This window comes from Rana temporaria, chromosome 1 (genome assembly GCF_905171775.1).
Source record: "Rana temporaria chromosome 1, aRanTem1.1, whole genome shotgun sequence".
NCBI classification, from domain to species: Eukaryota; Metazoa; Chordata; class Amphibia; order Anura; family Ranidae; genus Rana; species Rana temporaria.
The window spans coordinates 445,474,416-445,499,427 of record NC_053489.1 but is presented as its reverse complement, the minus strand read 5'-3'; the positions used below and the strand labels follow the sequence as shown (position 1 = coordinate 445,499,427).

At 43.0% G+C, this 25,012-nt stretch overlaps 1 protein-coding gene across 1 annotated transcript in view; it reads left to right on the top strand.

Moving 5' to 3' along the window:
- The window catches only part of LOC120916180, an 89,219-nt gene extending 65,377 nt beyond the window's left edge, over window positions 1-23,842 (top strand). Inside the window, exons 6-8 of the mRNA XM_040327013.1 lie at window positions 16,485-16,502; window positions 16,589-16,743; window positions 23,559-23,842. Coding sequence (XP_040182947.1) covers window positions 16,485-16,502; window positions 16,589-16,743; window positions 23,559-23,606 — 221 coding nt within the window. The 3' untranslated portion in view covers window positions 23,607-23,842. The remainder of the gene's footprint in view (window positions 1-16,484; window positions 16,503-16,588; window positions 16,744-23,558) is intronic.
- Window positions 23,843-25,012: the final 1,170 nt, after the last annotated feature.

The following is a 25,012-nucleotide window of genomic DNA, read 5'->3' as shown; positions in this document are numbered from 1 at the left end:
GGGACTCGTCGAGGAAAAAAGAGAACAAGATCTCTATTTCCTCGACGGGAGTCTCAATTTCCTCGACGTGTTCCTCGTCGGGCTGGTTTTCGACAAGAAACTCGAGCGTGTGTATGCTAAGAAACCCGTGCATGCTCAGAATAAAGTATGAGACGGGAGTAAAAGTAGCATTTGTAATGGAGATAACACATTTTTCACGCTGTAACAGACTGAAAAGTGCAAATCGTCTCTTAACAAACTTTTACTTAACACGCAGTAACATGAGATTAGCAAAAGCAGCCCCAAGGGTTGTGCCAGTGGAATCGAACTTCCCCTGCCATTGTATGTGTTGTACGTCACCGCGTTTGAGAACGAGGAGATTTTGTCTTGACAGTGTGTACGCAAAGAAAGCTTGTCAAGTTCCTCGACAACCCTAACAAGGAACTCGTCGAGGAAAACGATGTGTCTTTTCCGACGAGTTCCTCGGTCGTGTGTACGAGGCCTGAGACCTTATTTAATGCAGGAGCTCATTTAATGAAGGTGAGCAGACAAGTGTGACACGAGGTGGAGATCTTTACTCTTGGAATGTATTTGTTTAAGAGCACTGCATGGGTCACATGAGGAGTCAGCTTGTCATTTATGAACGATTATGTTTCAACACTGAGAGAGTGGGTAACCGCTCAAAGAGAACCAGGTAATCTGATTCCTGTGGTCCGAGCCAAGGGTGCAGGCAGTGCAATCAAAATGCAGGTTAGGATGAAGGAAAAAAGCTGGGACAGCCGCACTCCAAAAAAACTCCTCCTTTAATTAAAAATCACAAACTGACGTTTCGCACTATGCCTTAGTGCTTCTTCATAGCTATGAAGAAGCACTAAGGCATAGTGCGAAACGTCAGCTTTTCTTTTGTTGTGCTGTTTTTTGCTGTGGCATGTATTTTGTGATTTTTAATTAAAGGAGGAGTTTTTTTGGAGTGCGGCTGTCCCAGCTTTTTTCCTTCATCCTAACCTATGTTTCAACACTGATTTAAGTGGAGAAATCATTTCACTGTTGACACTTTAAAGTAATTATTTTGCATTACAATTTTCTGTAAATGTGTATTATATTTATTAATGTGCCACATGTATTATTTTTCTATGCACATCTGATTTCTGCACAAGTAAATTTGTGGTGGTTGCAAATTGCACTGTATATATTTTAAGTTAATTAATTTTCTGTTAATTCTATGTGATAGGTGTGCACATAATTAGATAGCGCTGCACTGATTATTGTTTATTGTTATTAATAGGAGTGGAGTGGAAACACTGTTACCGTGCAGGTCTGCTGTTCTTCTACTGGTTTACATAATTGTGCAGATTGGGTTTAATTTATGTGGGTAGCAAGATTCTCTACAGCTGCATCCCCAAGTATTGCAGAAGAATCCAAACATTCCTTTAAATAAGTTGAAACTGATTACTACCTTTAGTATATGCAAAGCTGTGCATACGCAGCCAGCAATTTTATACACTGGTCTTGCGTCTTTCATTCAGCTTCTATGTGCCCTTTGGGACCTTTGATGTGTGATGTGTTGACCTCTGTATTCTTTGGCTTGAGGCACTTTGTGATCGTCTCTCATTGGGACTTTCTGTGCCTGTGCTATGCTTCCATCTCACCCACTTTCTCACAATCTCATCTTAAATGTAGACATACACATTATTAGCTAGATTCAGGTAGGCAGGCGTAGCGTTGCGGCGGCGTAGTGTATCGTGTTTACACTACGCCCCTGTAAGTTAGCGAGGCAAGTACATTATTCACAAAGTACTTGCCTCCTAAGTTACGGCGGCGTAGCGTAAATCGGGCGGGCGTAATGGTGCCTAATTCAAATTCGGCTGAGGGGGCGTGTTTTATGTTAATAGGGGGTGACCTGACGTGATTGACGTATTTTACAAACGGCGCATGCGCCATCTGTGTACATATCCCAGTGTGCATTGCGGAAAAGTACGCCACACGGTCCTATTGGTTTCGACGTGGACGTAAATGACGTAAATCCCAATTTACGGACGACTTACGCAAACGACGTAAAATTTTCAAATTTTGGCGCGGGAACGACGGCCATACTTAACATTACTATTCCAGCTATTTGATGGAATAACTTTAGGCCTGAAAGTGCGTTATGTAAACGGCGTATCTTTACTGCGTCGGGCAAGCGTACGTTCGTGAATCGGTGTATCTACTCATTTACATATTCTAGGCCGACCGCAATGGAAGCGCCACCTAGCGGTCAGCCTAAGAATTACACTTTAGGATACGACGGTGTAAGACACTTATGCCGCTCGTATCTGAGCCTAATTTAAGCGTATCTGGTTTCCAGAATACGCTTAAATTTGTGTCAGCGTAGATTCCGAGTTAGGTCAGTAGATTCCGAGTTAGGTATGTATACCTTCATACTATACACCATCTTTGTATCCTTTTTGCTTGGGTCTATAAACTAACAGGTCATCTCTTGAGCCCCTTGTGTCTGCTGGTTCTTTTCAGGGGCCCTGGGTGTCAAAAATTGGCTGGTCTTTACTAACAATGCTAACCCGTCTTAGTAGAAATAACCCCCTGAAGAAGACAGTTGAAACATGTTGTAGTCTACTTTGCCATATCATTTTTTTGACTGATGGGGTTTCTTATATTACAATACCTGTCACAGGAATATCTACAGTGCCTTGCAAAAGTATTCACCCCCTTGGCTTTTTACCTATTTTGTTACGTTACAGCCTTTAGTTCAATGTTTTTTATAATCATATTTATATAATATATAACATAATTATATGTGATGGATCAGAACAGATCAGTTCAGATCAGAACACAATAGTCTAAGCTGGTGAAGTAAAATGAGAAAATTAGATACATAAAAAAAATTTCAGAAATAAAAAACTGATAATTGGCACGTGCATATGTATTCACCCCCTTTGTTATGGAGCCCATTAAAAGCTCTGGTTCAACCAATTACCTTCAGAAGTCACATAATTAGTGAAATTATGTCCACCTGTGTACAATCTAAGTGTCACATGATCTGCCCTTACATATACACACCTTTTTGAAAGGCTCCAGAGGCTGCAACACATAAGCAAGAGGCACCGGTAACCGAACACTGCCATGAAGACCAAAGAACTCTCCAAACAAGTAAGGGACAACGTTGTTGAGAAGTACAAGTCAGGGTTAGGTTATAAAAAATATCCAAATCTTTGATGATCCCTAGGAGTACCATCAAATCAATCATAACCAAATGGAAAGAACATGGCACAACAGAAAACCTGCCAAGAGAAGGCCACACACCATAAATAATGGACCGGACAATGAGGGCATTAATCAGAGAGACAGCACAGAGCCCTAAGGAAACCCTGGAGGAGCTGCAGAGTTCCACAGCAGAGACTGGAGTATCTGTACATAGGATGACAATAAGCCGCACGCTCCTTAGAGTTGGGCTTTATGGCAGAGTGGCCAGAAGAAAGCCATTACTTTCAGCAAAAAAACAAAATGGCACGTTTTGAGTTTGCAAAAAGGCATATGGGAGACTCCCAAAATGTGTGGAGGAAGGTGCTCTGCTCTGGTCTGATGAGACTAAATTAAAACTTTTTGTCTATCAAAGAAAACGCTATGTCTGGCGCAAATCCAACACATCACATCACCCAAAGAACAGTCCTGATTGTTTTTCAGCAGTCGGGACTGGGAAACTGGTCAGAGTTGAGGGAAAGATGGATAGTGCTAAATGCAGGGATATTCTTAAGCAAAACCTGTACCACTCTGTGTGTAATTTGAGGCTTGGACGTAGGTTCACTTTCCAGCAGGACAATGACCCCAAACACACTGCTAAAGCAACACGTGATTTAAGGGGAAACATGTAAATGTGTTGGAATGGCTTAGTCAAAGCCCAGACCTCAATCCAATAGAAAATCTGTGCTTAGACTTAAAGGGGTTGTAAGGCTTTGTTTTTTTTTGTTTTTTTAATAACAAACATGTTATACTTACCTCCACTGTGCAGTTCGTTTTGCACAGAGTGACCCTGATCTTCTTCTGGGGTCCCTCAGCGGCTGTCTCGGCTCCTCCCTAGAATAGCTAACCCCCTTCATGGAAAGCTCTCTCCCAAGGGGGTTAGCTTGCGGGCTCGCTCCAGTGATACAGCTATAGCCGCCGACTGTATCACTCGGCCCCGCCCCTGGCACGCCGCGTCATTGAATGTGATTGACAGCAGCGCGAGCCAATAGCTGCGCTGCTATCAATCTAGCCAATCAATGGCCAGACCCCGTTTGGAAGAGGACATTGGGGGACGTGCACAGCAGGTGAACGGGCTCAGGTAAGTAAATGGGCGGGGGGCTGGGTTGGGGGTATAGGATGCATTAAGGTGAAAAAACACGAACCTTTACAACCCCTTTAAAGATTACTGTTCACAAGCACAAACCATCCAACTTGAAGGAGCTGGAGTGGTTTTGCAAGGAGTAATGGGCAAAAATCCCAGTGGAAAGATGTGGCAAGCTCATAGAGACGTATCCAAAGAAACTTGGAGCTGTGATTGCCGCAAAAGGTGGCTCTACAAATTATTGACTTTAAGGGGGGTGAATAGTTATGCACATTGGGGGTTATCCACAAAGCCGCGGCGCAACGTAACTTTTCGGATTTAAGTTACTCCGCCGCAAAATTCCCAAGTTAGGTGCCGATCCACAAAGCACTTACCTGGAATTTTGCGGCGCTGTAACTTAAATCCGTCCGGCGCAAGGCGTTCCTATTCAAATGGGCGAGTCCCATTTAAATTAGGCGCGCTCCCGCGCCGGACGTACTGCGCATGCTCCGTCGGGTAAATTACCCGACGTGCATTGCGCTAACTGACGTCGCTCCGACGTCATTTGCTTAGACGTTAACGTAAATGGCGTCCAGCGCCATTCACGGACGTCTTACGCAAACGACGTAGAATTTAAAATTCGACGCGGGAACGACGGCCATACTTAACATGGCTTAGGACAACTAGGGCTTAGCCCTAGTTTTACGCGGCGGAACTCGACGTAAACGACGTAGATTTAGAGCGTCGGGCCCGTCGGAGCGTTCGTGGATCGCCGAAACTGGTCATTTGCATATTCTACGCCGGCCTCAATGGCCTCGCCACCTAGCGGCCGGCCTAGAATTGCATCCTTAAGATCCGACAGTGTAATTCAATTACACATGTCGGATCTTCGTCCTAACTATGGGAAACTGAGTCTGTGGATCAGTTCCATAGTTAGGACCAGGGATACGACGGAGTAACAGCAGTTACTCCGCCGTATCTCTTTTGAGGATCTGGCCCACTGACTTTTTCTGTTATTTTGTCCTATTTGTTGTTTGCTTCACAATAAAAAAAAACATCTTCAAAGTTGTGGGCATGTTCTGTAAATGAAATGATGCAAATCCTTTAAACAATCCATGTTAATTTCATGTTGTGAGGCAGAAAACACGAAAAATGCCAAGGGGGGTGAATACTTTTGCAAGACACTGTATGCACATGGATATACAACTTTTAAATGAGTTTTAACATTGTGTTAGATTTTACATGATTGTACAATAAACTTTTTTGTATTTTAATATAAATTTGTCTCATGGTGTCTACAAAGTCGCATCCATAGTACAATTTTCTCTGTCATTTCATTTTGGGATGTGTCACCATCTAGTTGGCATGGAGGGTCACTGGCACAATTTATTCTTGCCTCTTTCCTGTCATATATTAGGGCGACCAGACATCCCGGTTACTGGGGACAGACCCTGGATTGAGGACACTGTCCCCGGACCAAGTCCGTCCATGGTTTTGTCACCGGATTGGATTTGAACAGGGGCTGTGGCAGAATTATTAAAAAAAAATCGGAATTACACACCCCCGCTCCGCCGACCCTACTAGCTTAGGGGGGGTCTATTTTTTTCCCATTATCTGTGCCCCTTTCTGATGATCATATGCTGGTCGGAGTGAAGGGAATATCTCTTCAGCTTTGGGTGCATGCCGATCCAGCTCCGCATGCATATTCTTCTGCCTTGGCTCAAGTCCCGGTCAGCTGCCTGCCTGCTTATCTACTTTCCTTCCCTGGTGGAGTAATCTTCCTCCGCTCCCCACCCAGTAGTAGCTGGGGCCCGGAGTGTAAGATTTGACAGGCTGTGAGGCGGGCGGCAGCGGCGACAGGCAGAGAGTCGCTGATTGCCCCCATTATTAGAAAAAAAAGTATGTCCCCGGATTTCATTTAAAAAATATGGTCACCTTACCTTATATGCCGAGTATGTGCTGCTTTATTGCAGTTTTTGATTGACAGGAAGATTTTTTGTGATGACTTGTTTTGCTGTATTTGAGAAGCTTTGCCATAATAAAAGAATACAAAAGAAAAAAAAAATTGTTGAAACTTGCAATCATCATTGTTTTTTTTCCACAGAGCAGACACATTGCTTTAGCTTTTTACCTTAACTGACTCTTGTTAATAATAAGACAAATGAAAGTGACATGGGCATAATTATTGGCACCCCTTAGAAGTTAAAACATGTTTTTGGATTTTGCTGATCTTCCAAAAAGACTATTCACTGTAATTAGTATCAGGCCTCGTACACACGACCGAGAATCTTGTCGTAAAAGAAACGCCGTTTTCCTCGACGAGGTTCTTGTCAGGCTTTTCGAGAATCTTTTCAAGCTTTCTTTGCATACACACTGTCAAGACAAAATCTCGTTGTTCTCAAACGCGGTGACGTACAACACGTACGACGGCACTATAAAGGGGAAGTTCGATTCCACTGGCGCCACCCTTGGGGCTGCTTTTGATAATCTCATGTTACTGCGTGTTAAGTAAAAGTTTGGTGAGAGACGATTCGCACTTTTCAGTCTGTTACAGTGTGACAAATGTGCTATCTCCATTACGAACGCTACTTTTACAGAAGGTGCGCTCCCGTCTCATACTTTATTCTGAGCATGCGCGCATTTCTAAGCACAAACGTGTTTCTCGTCGTAAACCAGCCCGACGAGAAACACGACGAGGAAATTGAGACTCCCAACAGGAAAAGAGAACATGTTCTCTTTTTTTCTTGTTGAGATCCACAACAGTTTTCTTGATGAAAAACATAGGCCTCGTACACACGACCAAGGAACTTGTCGGAAAAGACACATCATTTTCCTCGACGAGTTCCTTGTTAGGCTTGTCGAGGAACTCGACAAGCTTGCTTTGCGTACACACGGTCAAGACAAAATCTCCTCATTCTCAAATGCGGTGACGTACAACACATACAACGGCAGGGGAAGTTCGATTCCACTGGCACAACCCTTGAGGCTTCTTTTGCTAATCTCATGTTACTGCGTGTTAAGTAAAAGTTTGGTAAGAGACGATTTGCACTTTTAAGTCTGTTACAGTGTGAAAAATGTGTTATCTCCATTACAAATGCTACTTTTACTCCCGTCTCATATTTTATTCTGAGCATGCGCAGGTTTCTTAGCATACACACGCTCGAGTTTCTCGTCGAAAACCAGCCCGACGAGGAACGTAGTGAGGAAATTGAGACTCCCTTCTCGTCAAGTTCCTCGACAGTTTCCTCGATGAAAAACGTACACACAACAGTTTTCCTCGGCAAAAAAGCTCTGCCAGCATTTTTCTTCATGTATTTTGTCGAGGAAAGCAGTCGAGGCCTCAGAGGTGATTTCACAAGTTAGTCAATTAGCCCACTTTAGTGAAGAAACTCACCACTGTGCGCAGCACAATGAATATAGAAAAAAAAGAAAGACAGGCAGGGAGATTTTTGACGAGAAAAGGAAGAAAGTAATAGAAAGGTATGTTAAAGGTAAAGCTTACACATCTATCTCTAAAGGACTCCTGTGAACACAGCTGCCAACTTATTCAAGAAGTTTGCGCAGTAATTTTTTCAACTCAGAGCAACTTGATACACTGCATCGTGCAGGCCCGGATTTACTCCCTTTGCCGCCCCAAGGCCGGGTCCTTCAATGCCGCCTACACCTGCGCAGTACAGGGGGGACATTATCCACCGCCAAAACAGACAAAATGACATTGAGAACCGGGGGGTTGCTGCTGCCGAAAATTAAATTGAGAGCCATCTCACCTCCTCTTTCCTCTGTTTTCTCTCCTCTCACCATCCGTGACATGACAGGGGGAACTACGGAAATTAAAGTGAAAGTGTTCTCTCCTCTCAGCCGCAGTGCCGCCCCTGCACCCACTGCCGCCCCTAGGCCTTGCCTTGTTGGCCTTGTCTGGAATCCGGCCCTGGCATTGTGCCCACTGTTGTGAACAGATATCAATAGGCTGTAATTTTAAGAAAACTTAAACAATACCAAAAGCTGATCACAGCACATCACACTGTCCGGCACACAGTGCACACCAGTGGCTGTGCAGTATGGTTCTGGTATAAACAATCCCTTCATTTGAATGGTGGAAAAAAGAATCAAGGAAAATTTCAAAACAGATCATGGCTGACCTCCAAGATTAAAGGACAATATTAAGACATAACATGCGTCATTGTCTGAATATTAGTGCCCTTCATGGTAGAAGGCCTACATTCTAAAAGCTAGACACAGAAAAGCTAGACTGGAGTTTTGTAAAAATGCATGTTGACAAGCCACGGCCTTTCTCTGAGAATGTCCTTTGGAAAGATAAAACAAAATAAGATCATTTTGGGAATACACCAGCTCTGTATTCACAGAAGAAAAAATGATGCTTCTAAAGAACCATTCCTTTTGTAAAACATGGAGGAGGCTCCACAATGTTACAGGATTGCTTTGCTACTTCTGGCTCCAATCTGTGGTGGACCCTATAGAACCAGAGGATTACCAAGGCATTCTGGAGCAAAACAAAGAGAATTATAGAATAACGAATGGTAAATGCCATTTATTTGTGTCAGATGGAACCTGCTTTACAGCAAATTTGGATTCTTTGGGGGTACCAATAATTTTGACATCAACTAGATGTTTTTCAGCAGTTAAAAACTCTTCTAGCTATTTAAAAGGCGCATTTTCACACCCCAACCTGGAGGAACACAAAAATACTGCCCTTGTTCACCCAGGTGAGTATGTACTCCCCTGTGGGTAACCAAGAAATAATGGCAACTGATGAATAATAGAGAGAGGAGATGCGCTGGCAATGGTAGTAAAAGATCCAGTTCAGAAGTGATTGATAAGAAGATATTTTACTATGTCTAAAGCCAGAGGTTTATGTATTGCAATTGCTGTCATGTCTTTTTACTTCTGTATTAAGAGGGCCATTGTTAATAAAGTTAGGAGTTTAGTGATAAGATCCCCTAAAACACATTCATTTGGAGATCATGAAGAATGGAAGAATGGTGCACAGAGCCATAAAAAAAATATATATATTTTTTTCAATATGACTGCAAGCTGAGTAAACTTAACCAGGATCATTGTGTCAAACTGTCTTCTGTTATTTCCCAGTCCCCAATGTAGTGGTCACACTGCCATTTCCAGAAACCCAAAGGTGGTTAACCAGGTGGCAACTACAGCAGGTGAGAGAAAGCCTGCCTAACATGAGGAGAACCCATCGATACAGCTGGTGAGGAGGCAGAAGACAGGAGGCACACAAAAGAACACAATGGACACCCCCCTATACACTGATTACAGTGTTATCTTAGGTCCTGTTCTCTGGTATAAAACTTGGTATACACTAGTAGAATTTTTTTGTGAATTTTTTCATTTAGTGCCGGTTCACACTACCGCGACTTGGCATCTGACTTGTGTCACCCCAAGTCGCGCAACATGAGAAATTCAATTGAAGTGAATGAGAACCGTCTTAATGTTCACTACTGAAGTCTCTCCGACTTTAGAAAAGGTTCCTGTACTACTTCAAGGCGACTTCAAGGCGACTTATAGGCAACTTGTACCCATAGATTTCAATGGAAGTTGCCTCCAAAGTCGGATCACATCTTAACTGAAGCAACTTTACAGGAAAAGAAAATAGTTTACCCAGGCAAACCCCTCCCTCCTACAGAGCTGATTATTCTGTGACTGGCCACAGCCAAAGTCGCCTGTCCTGGAGGCAACTTTAAGTCGCGTTGTAAGTTGCTCTAAGTCGCGCTGAAGTCGCCTTGGAAAGTCGCGCTGTAAGTCGGGTTGCCCCTGTGTGAACCGGCACTAGGAACGTTTATTTGGTGTTCATTTTTTAAACAGTAACAAGAAATTTCGAAGGAGCAGGATGGAAGTTTTTTCTCCAACAAAAAATTTGCTAATAGTGTATGTGGTTTTCATGCAGTGAAGTTGAATGGTGAAAAACAAATGAAATTTGGATATACATTCGAACGACATTTATCAATCCATTAAGAATTTTCATACACATTTTTGTTTGAAAACCAACTAGTATGTACCCTGCTAGAGTGTATGAAAGGATTTCTGTGTGGTTTTTACTCCAGACTAAAGCAGCAATTTTTTCCCTTCCATTACAGATAGAGGGCCAGATTCACCAATAATTACGGCGGCGTAACGTATCCCCTTTACGTTTACGTATGCCCTTTATGCCGCCGCAAGTTTTCGGCATAAGTGCTTGAAACACAAGCAGCGTAAAGCCGTCCGGCTCAAGCTCGCCTAATTCAAATGGGGCGTGCACCATTTAAATTAGGCGCGTTCCTGCGCCGAACGTTCTGCGCATGTTCCGTTAATTTCCCGCCGTACTTTGCGCAAAATTACGGCGCCCCGACGTGTTTTTTGAACGGCTACATGCGTTACGTCGTTTTGTATTCCCGGACGTCTTACGCAAAAAAAATAATATTTGAAATTCGACGCGGGAACGACGGCCATACTTTAACATGGCTGGTCTAAATCTAAGCGATGAAATAGCAGGCTTAAGATTGCGACGGGAAAAACCGACTAGCGACGACGTAAGAGAATGCGACGAACGCGCGTACCTTCGTGGATCGCCGTAAACAGCTAATTTGCATACCCGACGAGGAAAACGAGGCAAACTCCACCCAGCGGTCACCGAAGTATTGCATCCTAAGATCCGAAGGCGTACGAAGCCGTACGCCTGTCGGATCTTAGCCAAAAGCCGTTGTATCTTTGTTTGTGAATTACAAATAAAGATACGACGCGGCAAATTTTAAAGTACGCCGGAGTATCAGCAGATACTCCGGCGTACTTTTTCTGTGAATCTGGCCCAGAGAACTTAGATACATATGAGAAATACAATAAATTATTAAACTTTTGAATGATTAAGACAATTATTGTCTTAGTGGTTATCGCTGCATTTTCTAGTTGAAAAATGTGATTGTAGATTGATTTCAAGGATGCTTTGATAAAACTATTTACTATTTAATCAACAAGCTGTGTTTTTATCATATGGTCTGAAAATACAGACTGGTGTCTCATTTGCATTTCTCCCTAAACCATCACTCCAGTAATAGCTGAGGCATGGCATTCTATTATCACCAATGGGTCAGTCCAGCTTTTCTCCCTTCTTTCAATGTGTTTATTTAAACTCAACCAAGCATAGCAGGGACTCTTTAACCTCCCTGGCGGTATGATTATGTCAGGTTTTTGATGCTGACAGCGGTACAATTGTTTTGCATGGAAATTTGGCGTTTTATATTGTAGGCCTGTAATTCTTAGGAATAACTCACTTAAATCTGTCCAAACAAGAGTCTAGTAGACATCTCGGGTATGATAAAGTTTGAAACACAAAATCATTAATTATAATATAATAAATAACTATAAATAATGATAACAAATAATAATATAATAATAATACATGTTATTCAATAATGTAATTAAATCAAAAACACTGAAATTTGCTCAGTTGCAGAATTGTCGTCGTCATTACTTTCAGTGTTTGATGATGAATTTCCCCACAAATCGCTATCGCTCAATTCTGCAAGTGATTCTATTTATTATTGCTGTTTTCTAGCTGCTCTAAAACCACTTTTGACATAAACTGACACTTTTTGGTTGCTATGGACAATCTCCAGTTTCCAGGCAGAAAGAACTGTATTTATAATATAAAACTGCATGCAGGACACCGGGCAGACCACTAGGGACAAAGGGAGTGTGTAATTATTGTATACAGTACTGTAATCTGTAAGATTACAGTATACAGTATGTGTACTGTGTTTTTTTTTTTTTTATTTGGCGCCGATCTCCGCCCCCCGTGCATCGTAACGTTGCAGGGAATGGAGCTCAGCGGCACTCGGGGCACTGTGTGAATCGAGCGAGGAGACAGCTTGATCACACAGCGGGGAGACATCTCAGGATCCAGGGGACAAGGTAAGTAAACTCCGCCTGGATACTGTGATGCGATCCCGAGTCCGGCTCAGGGATACCGCTAATGGTACTGGATTTCCACCTCGACCCAGACTCAGGATTACCGCTAGGGAGGTTAAAGTGGAATTCCGGTCAAATTATAACTAAACCTAAACCTTCTCCCATCCCATTCTTACTACCCTGTAAAAAAAAAAAAAACATATCTCTATTTACCTATTCAGAGAGCACTTCGGTCCCAGGGCCAGAGTCAGTGTAGAGAAGGGCAGCCTACAGTGGATGTCCCATAGTAATTCTATGGATGACGTTCTCGTCCAGACTCTGCAGCCATTGTTGCTGCCTCTCCAAGCCGGCACTGGGACCTGTTCATACGACCAGAACAAAGCAGCTTCAGAATAGATAAGTGGTACTGATGGGCACTGATGAGGAGGCACTGATATGTAGTATTGATGGGCACTGATAGGCGGCACTGATATGCAGCACTGATGGCCACCGATAGGCGGCACCGATATGCAGCACTGATAGGAGGCACTGAAGGGCACTGATGGGCAGCACTGATGGGCACTGACAGGTGGCACTGATGGGTAAGTATAGAAATCTTTTCTTTTACAGGGTAGATAGAATAGTCTTAGAATGGGGGGTAGGAGTAGGTTTAGGATTAGTTAGAATTCAACTGGAATTACACTTTAATGGATACAGCTCTTTGCTACTTGGTTGTCAAAATGATTGGACTATTACCAGTCTTATATAATGAGGTTGATTTACTAAAGGCTTATAAGCTGCTTACTTTGCAAGGGGATTTTCTCCAGTGAATGTAGTGAAATTTCACGTTGAAAAGAATATCCAATCATGTGCAAGTTATATAAAATAAAAAAACAGCTTTTTTTTTTTACTTCTAACACATGATTGGAGAGTAGAGCTCCACCCTGTTCACTAAGCTTTGGAGATAATTCCCTTGCAGGCAGACAACTGCACTTAAAAAAATTATTAAAAAGTCTAGTTGCATTTAGTAAATCAGCCCCCCTGTCTTCAAACATGCCAAGTAGTTCAGTCCTTCCTGAATTACAACTACAGCTTCTTGACATGTAAAATATAAATCTTTAATCAATATTTGATCAACAGGAAATATAATGTTAAAGAAAAATGTTCAAACGTAACCCCTTCCCGCCAACACTATACATATATGGAGCCTCACTGGCAGGGCCCTTTGAACGAATTAGGGCGCCCCAAGCAAAATAGACATGGAGCCCCCCCCCCCCCCCCCCCGCACGCACATCGCAGAACCACAGCAAGCGGAAAACCAACAACCAGGTGGATGGAAGGGGTAATGGTGGGGCAAGATGAATCACTAGTGCCCCAGCATAGCATGAAATATAAAAAAGGGCTCCATATGGTGTAGATCAACCAATGAATTTTATTTATAAAAATATCTTACAAATCAGTGTAAATATAGCCAAGTTATCACAAAATGGTAAAATATGAATAAAAGCAATGTGGAAAGCATAAAGATGCCAGCATCTTTATGCTTACCACATTGCTTTTATTCATATTTTACCATTTTGTGATCACTTTCCATTTACCCGGCTGTGCCAGTGTGCCAGTGAGCTCTCTTCTTTCTATTCACAGTCACTGAGAGACTCTCACCATATTTCTAGCATCATTTGTTACAACTTGTGATTGTGTTTTTATTTTATTCACAATTTCTTTTACATATTGTCACCAGTGTAGTGCAACGTCATCATATGACGGCTGCATTTAATTTTTTTTTTTTACATACTGGTGACAGCATGTAAAAAAATAATAATAATCCTTTTTCATTCAATTCTTTAAACTCTTTTAGTAAAAAAAAGTAAAACATACTGTAACCAGAGTACTGTAGTTTAGTGTCATCATAGTGACATAGTAAAAGTATAACAGAAAGGCAGCCTGCCCCACTGTGTTAAGTTTCACCAAGTAGAATTTTAATGAGAAAAGTATACTGGCCAAAAGGGCTGGTCTTGGAGAGAGAGAGAATAGTGGCTGCAAAAGGAAAGCAAGGTTGAAATGATAGATCCCCCCCATGTTTTGTTCTATTCTCCCCTTCTTACCTGTAGCGTGGCCGAGCTCCTCTTCCTCCTGTCAGTCAGGTGTCCTGCCGTATTTTCGGAGACTCGGCGTCACGCATGCGCAGTACAAGGGGGGTCCTTATCCCCCGGGCAGAACTTATTCGGCAGAACACCGGCCGATTCCCTGCGCTACAGGAGATTTAGTTTCCTGTTCCCGGCCGGACTGAAAGGAAGTGAGCACTCAGTGTGCACTTCCTGTCAGTCCGGCCGGGAACAGGACACTGAATCTCCTGTACCGCGCGGTACTTGGCCGGACTGACATGAGGAAAGAAGAGGAGCTCGGCCACGCTACAGCCTGGAAAGGGGAAGTTGGGGGCCCCAGGCCAGCTCGGGGGCCCTAAGCAATTGTTTGCTTTGCCTGTCCTGTAGCGACGGGCCTGCTCACTGGACCTAGATTTTTCCCCTGGAGCTGCATATATGTGTATCTGTATTTGTGCTGGAAGCACGCCGCACATGCACATACTAACGATCAGGACCCGGAACTCCCGGTTTCGGGGTCACCTGATCGCTGTGATAGCCTTTGTTTGGCTATCACAGTGGTCAGTCACAGTGAAGCCAGCACCTATGTTTTCTCTCCCTTATTCTGAATAGAGGGAAGAGATACATCGTATCTCTCTCCTTGCTTTCAGAGAGGAAAATAAACAAAACTGTACGTAAAAAAAAAAAATAATACTTGGATCAAGGTTTGATCTAGGTCAGTGCCAGGGTTAATGTTTGGGTCAAGTAAGGGTCCGGCTCAAACGTCAGGGTCAGTATACTTTGGGCAGGATTTCCTAAAAAAAAATATTTTTCAATTAATATCAGTGTCAATTAGTGTCACTGTCGGTGTGTTTTAAATAGGATAAAAATTACACACTTTTGTTTCTGGGCTGTACTGTGGGTACATACAACAACTTATATACACATATGTGGTATCGATATGATCGTCAGCAGAAGAATAATTTATTTTGGGTTGTTCTTTGGTGGTAGGTTATAGTAGTAGCAAAAATGTACAGCTAAATTTAAAAACAATATTATTTGTTTTACTATTTTGGGCCAATTTTGCTTTGATAATAATAATAAAAAATCAGGAGATATCCATTCCCATTTACCACCAAATAAAAGCCTTATTTGTGCTGAAAAAAAGTATAACTCACCTGGATGCACAAAGTAGTTGTGATGACATGTACAGTTTTACTAACGCATGTCAAAGTTTAAAAATTGTGCTTAGGCAATAACATTTGTTTTACCCTTAGGCCCCATACACACGATAGAATCCATCCGCTGAAAAATCCCAGCGAATGGGTTTCAGCGGATAGATCCTATGGTGTGTACACTCCAGCGGATCTGTTTCCGCGGATATTTATCCCCTGGGATGGATTCCAGCAGATCAAATATTCGCTGACATGCTAAACCAATCTATCTGCTGGAATCCATCCCAATGGATGGATCCGCTGGTCTGTATAGACTCACCGGATCCATCCGTCCGAAGGGATCCCCCTCATGCGTCGTAATGATTCGACGCATGCGTGGAATTCCTTATATGACAGCGTTGCGCACGTCGCCGCGTCATAATCGCGGCGACGGCGCGACACGTCATCGCCAGAGGATTTCGGCGCGGATTTCAATGCGATGGTGAGTACACTCCATCGCAGAGAAATCCGCTGAAATCCTCGAGAGGATTTATCCGCGGAAACGGTCCGCTGGACCGTATTCGCGGATAAATCCTCTCGTGTGTATGGGGCCTTAGACGCAGAGGGGTTAAAGATATGCTGAACACTCCTTCCAAAATTTAAACAAACAAGGATGGCTATGTAGTAAAATACTAGACAATTATTAATTCTGGTTAATGGTAAATTAAGGCAGAATGTTACTTTAGGAAAGGCACCAGCTTTGGATCCACCCGATCTCTTAGAAAGACACTAATAATGATTACATTGAGCAAAGAGAAGCCACCCTATTTGCAGTGTTTTTCTTGTACGGCACCCACTAACTTTTTTCAGTGCATTTTTCATGCTTAAATATTGTAGTGTTTTTTTGCTGACACTAGGTGGCAGCAATGTAGTACGAAATAATAAAAGCAAAACTAAAAAAAAAATATATATATATATATATATATATATATATATATATATATATATATATATATATATATATATATATTTTACAAAGTACTAATACCTCTGCCTTTATTTATTTATTTCTAGGGACATCTATTCCAGCAGGTATGATTTTTAAATGCTACAATATGCATGCTCTTTGTTGGTTCTGATAAAATATATGGAAATAATGTACTTTCTTATAATTACAGGTATTCCAGCAAACAAAGGCCTGTCAGATAATCCTGGCCTAATAGCTGTACTTTGTATATTTTTTTCGATCCTTGCCATTGTTATCGTTGTGTCTGTTGTGAAGTTCTTCCGGAAACCTGGGCCAGGATTCGAAAAACTGGATGAGGTTCCAATGGTAAGGAGACAAACTGTAAATAATAATTCCAAGTATTGATTTTAGGCAACCTTAAATAAACCAGCATCAGGCAGCCATCTGACTGGTGCACAAATTATATTAATTGACCTATTAAAGTGGTTGTAAACCTTCAGGAACAACTTTCACCTACAGGTAAGCCTAGATTAAGGCTTATCTGTAGGTGCTTGAAATATCTCCTAAACCTCCACGGTTTAGGAGATATTTGCAATGTCCCCGAACGAAGGCCTCTTCTGCGCATGCGCCGACTTGAAGGGGTACGCTGTGCCATTTCAAGCTGGGGTCATGCCGTGACAGGCAGCTCCTGCGCACATGCGCAGGAGTGACGTCACACGAGTCTGGTCAGTCACAGAGCCGGAGTTTGCGGCCTCGGAAGGAAGAGGGGTGAAGAATGGTCATTCGCTGTCAGCGAGGAAGACGGGGACATCGCTGGCTTCTCCTACAGGTAAGTGTCACATAATGGGCTAGTATGCGATGCATACTAGCCCATTATGCTTTACCTTTGCAGGGAAACAAAGAGGAATTAAAACCCATAAGAGCCAGTTTACACAGGGGCGGCACGACTTTGGGGGTGACTCGGCAAGGCTATCTCAAGACGACTTCAGAGGCGACTTGCAAAATGACTTCTGTATTGAAGTCAATGCAAGTCGCCCCTTGTCCCCCCCAAAGTCATACAAGAACCTTCATACAAGAAGAGTCGCTCCTATTAGAACGGTTCCATTGAATAGAGCGGAACGCAACTTGTCAGGCGGCTGAGTCACCTGACGAGTCGCCCCTGTGTGAACCGGCTCGCAGGGTTTACTTCCTCTTTAAATTGATACTAATGTCTCAGTTTTTTCTTTAAAAATAACAAACATGCTATATTTACCTGCTCTGTGCAGTGATTTTTGCTCAGAGCAGCCCGGATCCTCCTCTTGTCGGGTCTCTGGCCGGCGTTTCTGTACCCTCCCCTCTGCCGAGTGCCCCCCACAGAAAGCAGCTTGCTATGGGGGCACGGTTCACCCCCACCCCATCTCTCTCCTTATTGGCTCACTGAATTTGATTGACAGCCATTGGCGCCACACTGCCATCTCAGCCAACGAGGAGGGAGAGCCCTGGACAGCCAAGACACTCCTGCAACATCGCTGGATCGAGATGGGCTCAAGTAAGTATTAGGGGGGCTGCTGCACACAGAAGTTTTTTTTTATCTTAAAGTATAACTAAATGACATTTTTTTTTTTTTTTTTTCGTTTTGGACAGAGTGGAGGGGGATTAAAGCCCTGTCAGTTTTTATTGCTGTCTGTGGCCCTATTTAGGAGATTCACCCTCTCTATTTGTCCTGTTTACCATTATCATAAGTGAGAGTAAAAAGAAAACCCCAATTTTTGGGTTGTCCCCAGAAAAGTAATAGATGGAAAATCTTCCAATGGAAACACTAGTTCTTGTGAGCTGAGGGTCCTCAAAAAAAATCCTTTAATTTGCAGAGATATCCGCTCTCTTCCTGTTTGGCTATGGGACAGGAAGTGAAGAGAAATCTCATCAATGGGACAGAGATGGTGAAAAAATAATCTCTTACCCTCCCTTACCATATCCGAAATGAAAAAATAAGTTTTGCCCATAGTTCTACTATAAAAAAAAAACCTTCTGCCTTTAGAACCACTTTAAATACATATCTCTAGGTAGTTTGGGTCCCTTCGTAGCTCAGAAACCTACGGTTTTGTCACTGCTCTCTATTCCAATTTATGCCTATGGGTTCATTCACGCTCATGGGCTCTGAGTTTGGGTTCATACACCCGTCCATACATGACTGTCAAACATGACTGTGTGTGTAACTCTGTACGGCTGATGCGCTCCTGTTCTCTTTCAAATAGGCTGCTTGCACGTAGCTCAGTGGTGAAGAAAAAACGAAACAAATGTCTCTGGCCTCTGTACAGGGCTGCACACCCATGTGGATGAGCCCTTCGACGTTACATGTGTAGCACTACCCCCGTAGGAGCTGCTGGTTTCGTTTTGGGCTGTGCACCTTACCTCGCTCTTCGTTGTCTAGGGGATGAGATGAGAGTCTAAGAAACTTCAATGTCCACACAAGTTGTAAATCCCTTTTCTGTCAGGTTTTATTTCACACAAACTTGTATAGGTAGAGAGACAGAGGGTCAGGGGAAGGTTCAGGCACACAATGCAGATCACTGGGGAACTTCTATGGTTTCAAAAGTCAACTCACCACTTTCCTCGTGATAGGCCTCTCTCTCCGGCCTAGCAGCCGGGATGATGCACGGACAAAAATAATACAGTCTCTGTCACAGACCTTTCTTTCAGAGTAGAAATATAGGGAAAGATTCACGTAGACTAGCGTCGGCGTAACGTATCGTAGATACGTTACACCGCCGCAAGTTTTCATCGCAAGTGCCTGATTCACAAAGCACTTGCAATGAAAACCTACGCTGGCGGCCTCCGGCGTAAGCCCGCGTAATTCAAATGGGCGTGTGACATTTAAATTAGGCGCGCTCCCGCGCCGGACCTACTGCGCATGCTCCGTTTCGAAATTCCCGCTGTGCTTTGCACGAAGTGACGTCAATTTTTCGAACAGCGACGACGTGCAACGTGCGTAGCGTACTTTCGTATTCCCGGACGTTTTACGCAAGACAACAAAAATTTTAAATTTTGACGCGGGAACGACGGCCATACTTTAAACAGCACATACGTGTGCTGTCCAAAGTTAGGGCAGGTCAAACGACACCTAAAATTGCGACGGGAAATTATACTAGCGACGACGTACCGAACGCGAAAATCCTTTGTGGATCGCCGTAACTGCTAATTTGCATACCCAACGCTGGAATACGACGCAAACTCCCCCCCAGCGGCGGCCGCGGTACTGCATCCTAAGATCCGACAGTGTAAAACAATTACACCTGTCGGATCTTAGGGCTATCTATGCATAACTGATTCTATGAATCAGTCGCATAGATACTCTGAGGCCCCGTACACACGGCCGAGGAACTCGACGTGCCAAACACATCGAGTTCCTCGGCCAGTTCAGCCCTGAAGCCGCCGAGGACCTCGGCGGGCCGAGAGCTCCCATAGAACAACGAGGAAATAGAGAACATGTCGTATCTCTCAGGCCCCGTACACACGACCAGTTTCCTCGGCAGAATTCAGCCAGAAACTCGGTCGGAAGCTGAATTCTGCCGAGGAAACTGGTCGTGTGTACGGGGCCTGAGAGATACGACGGAGTATCTGAGATACGACGGAGTATCTGAGATACGACGGAGTATCTGAGATACAACGGAGTATCTGAGATACTCCGTCGTATTTCCGCTGTGAATCTGGCCCAAAGTGTTCAAGAATCCTCTGCCACATGATTTAGTACCCGGATCTACAGCCGTACAGTTTAGAGCCTTTAAGCCGACCCGGCAACACTGTAAGGCATCATATAATACGCTGCATCCTCCAATAAAGTTACCAGGCCTCTCCCGAGACACCAGCCTTCCGCTTGGTCCTCTCCAGGACAGGTCCTCCCCTGGTTTTCTTCATTGAGTGGCTTCCTCCCGCAGGACAGACTGCACAGGATCACCTTCAAAGTGCAGGCCCCAGTCAAGACGACTGGGCCTACCTGGCAGTAATGCAGCCTCGGGCCAACGTGGTCCCGGGGCTGAAAATGGACCATCACATGCCTTGAGCCAGGAGGGCCACGAGGCACAAAGGGACCTAAGAAAATGGCATCTGCCCCTCAAGTATCCTTCCCCAGCATGCCCAGTGAGGAGACCACTCCCACTGGGCTGTTCCCGGGGAAAAGACACTCAATGCACTCTGGCTTGCCTGTGTTCCAACATTGGCCTGTGGTGGTAACGCCACCTATAGGCAAACTATGGGAAAACCCTCCAAGCACAGCCATAGCTGGAACAGAGGCTGATTTAGCCTTAATCACCAGAGTCTGAGCTAACTACCAGTTGAAACACCCACTAAATTTAAACATAGCGCCTGGTCATCGCGTAAAAACTGCAAATATGTGCGGTCCCTGATGCAGCTGTGTCCTATGGTTTTGCACACTGCCAAGCAAAGCTCACATTTAAATGTTTAAATGCAGCTGTGGGTACGGTGATATTGGTTCCTGTAGTGCTGCGTATAGATGAGTACAATTTAAATGTGCCTTTTTAGACATCCATGTGACTGGGCCCTAAAGTAGAACTGCAGGCAAACAGCTAAATATGCAATTAAAATACACAAAGGTCAACTGATCTGACAAAGGATTTCTAATTCTGGGCAGCCACGTATAGAATCCTATATGTACTGCGCTATCAAAAGCACAGCCAAAGTCAAAGCATTTTCTTTGAAAGTATACAGTGTGGTGTTATGTCCCCAACACACTGATAAGTAATCTGCTCGGCTCTCTCTGTTATCTCATCCTCTCAGCATTTTCCCTGATAGCACATATGCATTCAGCGGAACTTGATTTGCCAAGAGTCGCAAACCCGCCCCCGCCACCTTATCCCTGTCTGAGTATGCAAAGGGATGACAAAGGCTGAGATAAAACAGATATTTATGCTAGGTGTAAATAAAAATACTTTTATTTTTAAAGGAATATGCAGCCACAATAAATGGTGCTTTTTACATTTACCTGGAGCTCAGCTTTAAAAAGGAAGCATGGCCAAAGCTTTTTTTTTGGCCATACTTCTCTTGTGGGTCACAGCAATTCACTTACTTTTGTTCTCCTGTTAACCTGACATCTAACAGCTGACAAGGTAGAGCCACTCCAGGCTCTGAAAGGACCCCAACAATATTGTCGGGATACACCTGGCTGCCTTTTTTGACAACTGGTTCCACCTCTCAGCACGCAGCTGTACCCACCCCCACCCCAGCCCTGTGATCCAGTGGGCGCTGGAGGAGCAGAGCAGAGAGCAGCAACTAACAGTCACTCAGCTCTGAGCAGTCTGAGAACTGAGGGATAAGAGGTTAAGTGATCACACAGTTCTTGGTCTAAGACCCCTTTCACACTGAGGCGGTCTTCAAGCATTTTAGCACTAGAAATAGCCTCTAAATAATACCTGAAAACCACCTACCATTCATTTCAGTGTGTCTTTCCACACTGGGGCGGTGTGCTTGCGGGATGTTAGGAAAAGTTCTGCAAGCAGCATCTTTAGAGCGATTTGGGAGCGCGGTTTACAGCACTCCCAAAACACCCTGCCTATTGAAATGAATGGGCAGCGCTTCCAAAGCCCCTGAAATGCGGCCCAACTCAGACGTTTTAAACCCCTTCTTTGGGATTAAAGCGCACCGCTAGCAGCCGAAAAACATTGATTAAAACGAGCGGCGCTTTAGCACTAGCGCGGCTGCAGCCCCAGTGTGAAAGGGGTCTTAGAGCCAACATAAGACAAATGCTGCATGAAAGTATGAATGTTTTTTTTTTTTAGTTTTCAGTGCTGTTGCATTTTGACTGACAATTGTGCGGTCATGGGACGTTGTACCCAAACAAAATTGATGTCCCTTTTCCCCCACAAATAGAGCTTTATTTTGGAGGTATTTGATCAACTCTGCGGTTTACTATGTTTTGTGCTATTATCAAAAGAGGAGGGACAAGTTTAAAAAAAACAATATTTTTTACTTTTTGCTATAATAAATATCCAAAAAAATAAATAAAAATTTCCTCAGTTTAGGCCGATACGTATTATTCTACATAATTTTGGTAAAGGTTGCAGTAAGCGTATATTGATTGGTTTGTGCAAAAGTTATAGCGTCTACAAAATAGGGGATAGATTTATGGCATTTTTATTATTATTATTTTTTTACTAGTAATGGCGGCGATCTGCAACTGTGACATTGTGGCAGACAAATCGGACACTTTTGACACATTTTTGGGACCATTCCCATTTATACAGCGATCAGTGCTATAAAAATGCACTGATTACTGTGTAAATGTGACTGGCAGTGAAGGGGTTAACACTAGGGGGCGATCAAGGAGTTTAATGTGTATCCTAGGGAGTGATTCTAACTGTAGGGGGAGGGGACACACAAGGGGAGGAGAATGGTCGGTGTTCCTCTGTACTGGGAACACACCATCGTTGTAACACTAATGCACATGATAATTTTTCGGGTTGTAAAAAACAAAGTTTTTTAAAAATGTCATTCAAAACGATCGTGTGTGGGCTTCAGAGCATTTTTCGGGTTCTGAAAAACGTAAAAAAAAAATTGAACATGCTCTATTTTTTCAGGACGTTTTAAACGTTGTCATTTTTCGGGTTGTAAAAAATGATCATGTGTGGGCTTTAACGACGTGAAAAACCCACGCATGCTCAGAAGCAAGTTATGAGACAGGAGCGCTCGTTCTGGTAAAACTACCATTCATAATGGAGTAAGCACATTCATCACGCTGTAACAGACAGAAAAGCGCAAATCGTCTTTTACTAACACGGAATCAGCTAAAGCAGCCCCAAGGCGAATGGAACTTCCCCTTTATAGTGGCGTCATACGTGTTGTACGTCACCGCGCTTTGCTAGAGCATTTTTTTTCACTATCGTGTGTAGGCAACGTCGTTTTAATGATGAAGTTGAAAAAAACATTGTTTTTTCTAGAGGCTGAAAAACGTTGTTTTTTACAACCCAAAAAATGATCGTGTGTACGCGGCATTACACTAGCTAACACTAGCCTTTCCCCTTAAACCTCAGCTTACATTCTTCTTCTCTTCCAGTATCCTGTTTGCCAAAGACCTTTCCGTTCTGTGCTGAAAAATACCAGTGCCAAAGTCCCCGTATCAGAACAACAACATACTGTATGTGTGCTATTTATATCATTTGATTTTTTAATTCTTCTATTTTTTATTACAGAATGGCATGAACGAAGAAGCTCCTTTTGCACGTTATCCTCCGAAATAGTGCAAAAATGTAAAGCATGTTTTTCCTGTAAAGTATGAAGATTGAATTCACAATTGTTTTTGGCAACAAAAAGCTGAGTTTGTTTTTTTTTTTTTTTTTTTTTTTTATTGTGAGTATGCTATGCTGATTAATGCTTTTTTGTTTATTGTACATTACATTTACAGAACAATAATCAATAAGAATACTGTTTTTATTTATTTTCATCTGTAATTTAATAAATTTACAGATAGCCAAAATTGTCATGTTTTCTGACTAACATAAGCACATATCTGATTACATTGGTATTGGAAAAATAAATAAAAAACCTGGCACAAGAAGAAACATACATTAAAGCGGTTGTAAACCGCATAAACTTTTTTTTTTTTCCCCAAACCTGCAATGCAAAAGGCATAATAGGCTAGTATGCACCGCATACCAGCCTATTATGAAATACTTACCTCGGAACGAGGTGTGTACCACTTACCTGGTCCACGCCGAGCAGGATGTCATCTTGCTCCGGCGTGTCTTCCGGGTATCGCCGCTCCAGCGCTGCGATTCGCTGGAGCGGCGATGACGTCACTCCCGCGCGTGCGCGCGGGAGATTTAAAATCGGCAGGGTCCGGCGGATGCCGGTCCTTCAGCCGTGGATTCCACCCTGCGCATGCGCCGCCCGCATTGCGGGGGGAATATCTCCTAAACCGTGCAGGTTTAGGAGATATTCTCCTTACCTACAGGTAAGCCTTATTATAGGCTTACCTGTAGGTAAAAGTCCAAATAGTAGGTTTACAACCATTTTAAGTACCGTATATGTTGTAAAAGGCTGTAGCAATGAAAATGATATTTTAGCCATATTTCACAGTTCTGAATGCCAACAACTGAAGTTGAAGATCAATTGCCTATGTTGCTCACAGGCAATAGGGATCCTGCTGATGCAACATACATGCAAAGTGAAACTCCTTTCAGGCAGCATATTGTGCACTAGATACACACCCTATTGTTGAAAAGTACAATATAGAGCCTTTTTTGGTGTATTTTAATTATATTACAATATTATGTGGACCCTATTTCTTTGCCCTATGTCTTTAAAACCTCAAAAAAAATCTACAAAATACATGAAAGATATAAGGAAACGTCCTCAAATGATTTTTGTATGTTTTTACACTTTTTGGTGAGGATGTCATTTTTTATAATCACAGTATGCGTGATCCAGGTCACTAAAACAATAACACAAAAATAAATACCCCAAATATAGGTAAAAAAAAAAATTGTAAATAAATCAGCCTATTAAATTTATTATTATTATTATTATTATTATTATTATTATTATTATTATATTTTAATATATTTTTGTTGCCCACATAATCCCAACTCTAGAGGTTTTCATACTTTCAAAAAACTTTTTTTTTGTGTGTGTTTCAGTGTGTTTT